Below are 7,607 nucleotides of genomic sequence, written 5' to 3'. Positions count from 1 at the left end.
ATCCACAACAGCCGTGGCTTCTCTCCTTGTGAAGCCCGACCCCCTTCCCTCCTCCTCCTGCTTTTCCACTGCATCTGCAGTGCTCCAATGCCCTTTTAACCAGCGTTTACAGCCATCTTCCACCCTCCCTGATGCCAGGATTCCCATGTGAGGATTTCCCTGCACTCAGGGTGAGAAAAAGGCTTGATAAAGTCTTGGGGTAAATAAATGAGAAAAGGATCAGCAATCCAAGTTCCTAGCAACTCTCTTTATATATAAAATCTGCCTCTTTTTACCCATCATCAAGAGAAGGATGCTTGATCCACATGGATTCATGTGAATTCATGAGCCTTCACACAAGTCTTTAATTTTTGTGGGGCAAAAAGCAGAAAAAACCCCACAAAAGCACCTGTTTGGGTACTCCCCAGCAAGGGATGTGGGGATGTGGTACCCATAGAGGTCTCAGCCGAGGGATGGAGACTCACAGGGCTGGAGAGAACAGTCCCAGTGGAGGTTTGGACATTCGAGCAGCATTCTGAAACCCTGTGCCACTGTCCACTCACAGTCCACAGGCAAAGGCACAAGAACTTGTCTCACAACAGAGACCCCCGGGGCTGCACCGCAGCTTTGCTGGAACACCCAGCCAAGGCACCACAACAATCCTAATCCCCGGGGTCTTCTGAAGAGACCAAAGTGCAGTCAAACACCTCCTGGAAGGAGTTGAGGAAGGGCTCGAGGACGTGGCTGACGGCGACATGCTGGCCCAGCTCGTGGCTCAGCGAGGTGACTCCCTTCCCCTCCAGCCCGCAGGGGACGATGTGGTCGAACCAGGAGAGGTCGGTGCAGCAGTTCAGCGCCAGCCCGTGTGAGGTGATGTGGTTCCTGCAGTGCACACCTGCAGGGGCCAAGAGCACCCACCCATCAGCACCATCGCCGGGGTAAGCTCACAGTTGTGCTGCCCCCTGCTCCTGGATGCAAATCCCACCCCTGCATGCTCCCCTGTGCACAGCCACCCTCCCCGGTGCCTGCGGCTCCATGGCAGGTTCCCGCAGTGCTCTGCCACCGTGCCCTGCGTGACACACATGGAAACACAGGATGGATTGGGCCGGGAGGTATTTCTTGGGCAGGACACCTCCCACTATCCCAGGTTGCTCCAGGCCCCGTCCAACCCGGCCTCGAGCACTTCCAGGGATGGGGCATTCACTGCTGTTCTGGCCAACCTGTGACAGGGCCTCCCCAACCTCATAGGAAGAGTTTCTTCCCAATATCCCATCTAATCCTGCCCTCCGCTAGTGGGAAGTCGTTCCCCCTTGTCCCCAGTCTCTCTCCAGCTCTCCTGGAGCTGCTTTAGGCCCTGGCAGGGGCTCTGAGCTCTCCCTGGAGCCTTCCGTTCCACACGTGGGACACCCCCAGCCTGCTTCCAGGCACACACACACACACACACACACACACACACACACACACACACACACACACAGACGCTCCCGGGGCCGTCCCCGCTCACCGATGGCGCAGAGTTTGCTGTCGCCCATCCAGACCCCGGTGAAGGGCGGCGGGAGCGCGCGGGCGGCGCGCAGCCCGAGGCGGCGGCAGAGCCGCAGCACCAGCGCCTCCAGCCCGGCCACGTAGGCGCGGAGCGGGAGGCGGCGGCGGCGCAGGTCGAGCACGGGGAAGGCCAGGAGCTGCCCGGGCCCGTGGAAGGTGATGTGGCCGCCCCGCCGCGCCGCCACCAGCGCCGCTCCCCGCGCCCTCAGCGCCGCCGCCTCCGCCGCCCCCGGCGCGCCCCGCAGGCCCCAGGTGTACACGGGCCGCGCCGGCTCGCTCAGCACCACGCTCTCGGCCGCCGGCCCCGAACCCGGCCCCGGCAGCGCCGCGGGGCCTCCTCTGCCCGAGCCCGGCCCCGGCCCCGGCCCCGGCCCCGCCGCCGGGCCCCGCGCCGCCCGCGCCGCCGCCACGCAGCGCTCCTGCACCCGCAGCGCCTCCGCGTAGGGCACCGCGCCCAGCCGCAGCACCCGCACCGCCGGCCGCGACATGGCGACACCGCCGGGACAGCGCCGGGGCCGCCGGGCGGGGCGAGCGCCGCAGCGAAGCGGGCAGGCCGGGGCGGCGGGCAGGGCACGGGGATGGGGACACGGGCACAGGCCGGGCACAGGGACAGGCGGCGGAGATGGGACACGGCAAAGCGGCGGGGACGGGGACAGGGGGCGGGGAAGGGGAAGGAAGGCGGGGACGGGGGCAGGGGGCGGGGGCAGGAGCAAGAGGCGGGGATAGAAACGGGAGGCGAGGATAAGGACCGGCAGGGTGATGTGGACAGACAGCGAGGACGGGATCCTGTAGGCCTGGGGACAGCAGCGTGGCCACAGGGAGAGGCAGTGGGGATGGAGGCAGGGGACAGGATGGAGAAAAGGCGTGCAGGGGCAGAGGATGAGGGACAGCGCACAGACGTGGTGAATGGGGCCATGGAGGATGGGGAGAGGGAACAGCAGGACAGAGGATGGTGGATTGGGGTTGGAGAGTGGGGAGCAGGGCCTGGGGACATGGGACATGGCCTAGAAGCGGGGATGGAGCCTGGGGTGAGGATTGGAGACAGGGAATAGGAGATTTGGGACAGGGAGCTAGTGCCCAAGGACAGGGGTTAGAGATAGGGGACGAGGGATAAGGCACAGGGAGGAGGTTATGGGCCTGGGGGGGCTGATAGGGCCAGGGCTGCAGGAGGGGCACAGGGAGGGCCCCTCTCATCACAGGGTGGGGGACATGGGGCACTAGGGTGGGGACAGGGTGAGGAGGGGACAGGGCAGTGGTGATGGGGTGGGGGTGAGGGCAGGGAATGTGCACATGACATCCCAGTGCAGCTGGGCAATCACAGGCCTGCTCAAAGCAGGCTAAAATTAGGATTCTGGGGTAAAATTAGGACAGCTGTGGATGCTCCAACCCTGGAAGTGTTCTAGGTCAGGTTGGATAAGGCCTTGAGCAACCTGGTCTACTGGAAGATGTCCCTGTCCGTGGCAGGGGGTGAAACTGGATGAGCTTTAAGTTCCTTTCTAACCCCTTAACTTTGTATGATTCTGTGCTGGCACCTCAAGGTTGTGAACTGTAAATAAAGTTCTTGTATTCTTGTATTCTATCTTGTATAATATTACTATTCTTGTAAATATAGTTCTTGTATTGCCGAGGTGCTGGCGAGAGCTGCAGTTCATCACCCTGGGACTGTGGAAGAGAAAATGTTCTCACCTCAGCTTTTTATTCCAAATGTAGAGAAGAGACAAATCTGATTGAGCCGCTAATGAGTCAACCGTTAAAACCTGAGCAAACTGTTCCCAGCCTGCAGCCCTTCCAGCTTATCGACCGCCTTAAGCGTGTGAAAGTATGTCCTGAATTTACAGAGCAATCACAGTGTTACTGAACTCTTGCTTTTATCAGAAACACACCACGCTGGTAATTTGCCCATTGTCGCCACAGGTAATTTGGCCGTCAGCTGACAAGGTCAACTTCTGTGTTATTGGCAAGGAAGGAAAGGCGCTTCCCTTTGTTAGGCCATTTTCTCAATGAAAGGGAGGAAAAAATACACCATAAACCTCACCAGGAATCGAGCAGCACCTAGCCTGAGGATCCCACTTGGAGTGGGATCATTGCCTAAACCAGCTCCAGGAGAGCTGCTCTGGGTCTCTGCCTTGGCGGGAGAGACTCATATTTTGCACCAACAGCGTGTGTGCAGCGAGTTATTTCCTTTTTTTTTATGATTAGGCCCCCATTTCTTCCCTGGAGATCAAAGCCAAGGGCTCTTCCTTTTTGGCTGGTGGCAGCAGTGCCTGCGTAGGCCGAGGGGAGTTGTGTGTCACAGGGCTGGGACCCTTGTAAACAACACGGCAGAGCAGCGTTGTGGCGTCACTGCCCCAGTCACTGTGCACATCCTGCTTTTGAACCAGGGCGGAAATCTGTATGGAAGGGTGCCACGGATGGCTCATGTTTTATCCTTCTGGCAGGGATGGGGTGTTTCTAAAGCAGGGCGGGCGTGTTTTTGTCTCCATGATGCAGTCGTCTGCTGTCCTGTTGTTCCTTCTCCTCTGTGTCCCTCAGACATTTGCAGAGCCTCTGCAATCCCCACCAATTCGTTGGAGTGCAAAGCCTGATTTTTTCTGTCAGGAGAGCCTCCCTCTGGGAACTTTAGGGCTAATGCAAGTCAGGGCTTAATAGCAGGAAGAGGAGGGGATGACAGAGGTGGTGACTGTGAAACAGGTGCCTGGCAAGAGGCACTGTCACAGCTCACAGAGAGATACAGACAGAGGCAAAGGGCAACATCTTGGCTTCAGTGAAGGCCAGGACAAAATTCCTGTTGAGTTTGGCAAGGCTGGCATGTCACAGAGGGGTGACAGAGCTGTGCTGGCATCAGGGGCAGAGCTGAGAGTGGAGTGCCTGGCTCAGGCTGCCTCTGCTTCCCCCAAGCACAGCAGCCCACTCCCCACACTGCCACAAGCCTTTCAACAAAACCCCCTTTTTTTCCCCACAAGGAAATTGTACTCGAGGGCCATTTGCATGTACCAATGACATAAATTATTTGGAAGGTGCAGGAGTTCAGTGTGTGGCCAGGAGCCACACAGGCTCAAGAGAAGCAGCTTATCCTGAAGGAACATCCCTGACTGTGTTTCTGGAATCATGGCTACCTGCTTCCCTTCTCCCACAGGGCTGGGAGTGCAGAGATCACCTTCTCTGTGCCCCTCACCCCAGCAAGGTTTGATCCTGGCTGGTCATTCCTGCTGATGTCCAGCTGGGTCTCCAAGGCCTCGGCTGATGGAGAGGTCTCCTGGTTTGGAGCAAAAGGAGATGGTACTGGGAAGTCTTAAGCTGTGGTTTTATTGTGGTTTTATTATCATTATCAAGTTTTTGACTTGATCCAATGACACCAGGTTCCCATGTGATACCTTGGAAGCATCAACCAACCTCCCTACGCAGAACACCAGCATCACTCAAATCGTACAAGCGCCAGCCGCCTTCTTGGGAAGGACAAAGATTTTATTCCAGAACACAGGAGTGTTGGGAGGGAATGGCTTGGACTGAGACCCTGGGTTCATTTGAGCAGGATCTCGGTGGATGTGTCCCACAGGCAGAGCTTCTCTACCCCCACCCTGATCTGTTCATGGACTCCAAGAAGCACGTTCCCAAGGCTGTGCCAAAGGGGAAGAAAAACAAGGAAACACACGTGTCAGGCTGTGCCACGGGCTGTGCCCCACGGGTGCATTAAGGAAGTACTTAAGGAAGCTCCTTGCTGGCCTGGGCAGACGGGTCAGAGCCGGTGTTTCTGTGCTGATTGCACTTCTCGGGGTAGTCGTCATTTTTTGGCCCATCTTGGAGCCAACAAGGCAGGGTCCACGCTCCTCTGAGCATCCTGTGCCACCGGTAGCTGACGTTTCCCCTTGCGAAGCTCAGATGTGTTGTTTGTCCTTCATCAACACTGCTGAAGATGTTTCCATCTCCAGTTTGTCCCCGGCCAGACCCCCTGCCAGGGGTCACCCTGCCTACCATCTGGACAACCAGCATGACTTCAGGCCAGCCAAAAGCACCACTGCTGAGTTAAACACCCATCACAGCACTGCCTTTAAGAAAGATTCCCCAGAAGAGCTCGGTTAGGGGAGGGATGGCTGTTCTTTGGGAACACCAGAGAAATGTCCAAGTGTGACCCCACCTGCAGAGCTGCCCCAGCCCTGGATCAGAAGTACAAGGACCTGGAGCTGCTGGAGAGAGTCCAGAGGAGGCCCCAGAGCTGCTGCAGGGCTGGAGCCCCTCTGCTCTGGAGCCAGGCTGGGAGAGCTGGGGGTGCTCACCTGGAGAGGAGAAGGCTCCAGGGAGAGCTCAGAGCCCCTTCCAGGGCCTAAAGGGGCTCTAAGGGACCCAAATGCCTTGATACAAATCACATGTAGAGCCCAGCCTCAAACTGTGCCAGAATTACAAATCTCCAGGGCACTTCCACACAGCCTGAGGAGGTGAGAGCAGAGTTTACTCTGAGGGTTGTTCTGCAGCTCCGCCACCAAGGAGCCAGCCCTGCTTGTCCGTGTGTCCTTCAGAAACTTGGCTCTTTCAAAGTAACTCCACCTTGTTGACTCTGCCTTTCACACCTCAGAGGAGCTGGCACTGAAACTTCAGAGTTGGCACAACAGAGGAAGAAAGAGAATGAAACAAGTCCACAAGAGGTCTCAAAATATTTCGCCAAGGAGATGAGGAGCAACCTGGTCTAGTGGAAAGTGTCCCTGACCCTGGCAGGGGAGTGTAACAAGATGGTTTTTAAGGCCCCTTCCAACCCAAACCCTTCTGTGATTTTAATAACTTCACCTTATGTCTAGTCTGAACCTCTCGTTTCAATTTATGCCCACTTAGCTTCCTCAGAGAATAAAGCAGGTGTGAGTGAGACCAGATCCAGATCCCACGGCATTTTAATACAGAGGAAAGAAATCCTCAGCTAGAGAATTCTTACCTCTTACACTCATTCATACCCTGAGGCCAACCTGCAGTGCCAGCACACATCGTGCCCTGAGGGTGAAAAGTATAATTTTACAGTTACCAGGCACTTTAGCCCAGGTCAGGAAATCATCCAGAAAGCTCAAAGCAGGAAACTTAAAGAAGAAAAAACAAAAGACAAAAAGAGACTTAAAACAAAAGATGAAGAGAGACTTAAAAGGTGAGTAACGTATTTAAGACCTCACACGCCTTCCGTAAACCAGACAGAAATGTCAAGCCAGGAACATCACAGCACAAGAATAACTACAGTGAAATGAAGAAAAAGAGACAACAAGAGTGTGAGAAGGCGCCTGGGACACAGGAGGAAGAGGATGTGGATCATTTTGTTACCAGGAAAACAAACCTGATGCCAGCTGAGTAATGAATGCCATTGTGAGCCCTAGAGAAACACTCCAGCATAGGGCCACTGTGAGTTTATTTTAACACTTATTGAACGTGTCCAATTTCCTTCCCTGACCTTTGCCAGGTAAAAAAACTGTTGTGTTCAAGTGAGGATCTGCATCCGCTTGGAGTTCTCATGGAGCGAGTGACTTCGCCCAGGGCAAGGGACACTCCTGATGATCCTGGTGGTGACCCTGGGGTGCTCCCCAGCCAGAGCTTCTTCCTTCTGTGCCTGTTGGAGCAAGAGCACAGTTGCTCCTGGGATCATGCCACCCTGCTTAACCAAACCCCAGATATTTGCTGATCACTGGATATTCTTCAGCTCGCTCAGCTCGTTCTGGCACCTCTTTGTAGAGATGCTGGTGCAGACTGGAAGGAGGCATGGAGGGGAGTGGGATCATCTCTGTTCCTAAGGAACAAGTGACTGAGCAAGAGGAAATGGCTTCAAGTTGTGCCAGAGGAGGTTTAGGTTGGATATTAGGGACAATTCCTTCATGGAAAGGGCTGTCCAGGTGAGTCCCCCTCCCTGGAGGGATTTAAAGCCATGTGGGATGTGGCACTTGGAGACATGAGCCAGTGGTGGCTTTGGCTGGAGGAAGGATTCCACTCGATGATCTCGGAGGGCTTTCCCACTGCTGTGATCCTGGGATCCCTCTCCCCACTGCACCGATACTCCTGGGTGGCCCCAGCCCGGGGGGTGTCCCACAGCCGTGTCCCTGTCCTGTGCGGGCAGGAGG

At 56.2% G+C, this 7,607-nt stretch overlaps 1 protein-coding gene across 1 annotated transcript; it reads right to left on the bottom strand.

The window, feature by feature from the left end:
• Positions 1-232: 232 nt before the first annotated feature.
• On the bottom strand, positions 233-2,012 carry LIPT2 (lipoyl(octanoyl) transferase 2; the record flags this gene model as incomplete). The annotated part of the gene is made up of 2 exons (XM_083854502.1): positions 233-874; positions 1,484-2,012. 2 exons carry the CDS (start codon positions 2,010-2,012, stop codon positions 642-644), a joined length of 762 nt encoding a protein of 253 aa, XP_083710628.1. The 3' UTR covers positions 233-641.
• Between the last annotated feature and the right edge of the window lie 5,595 nt (positions 2,013-7,607).

Source organism: Zosterops lateralis (assembly GCF_965231275.1).
Source record: "Zosterops lateralis genome assembly, chromosome: 2".
Classification (NCBI taxonomy): domain Eukaryota; kingdom Metazoa; phylum Chordata; class Aves; order Passeriformes; family Zosteropidae; genus Zosterops; species Zosterops lateralis.
This window is presented reverse-complemented; position numbering and strand designations above follow the sequence as displayed.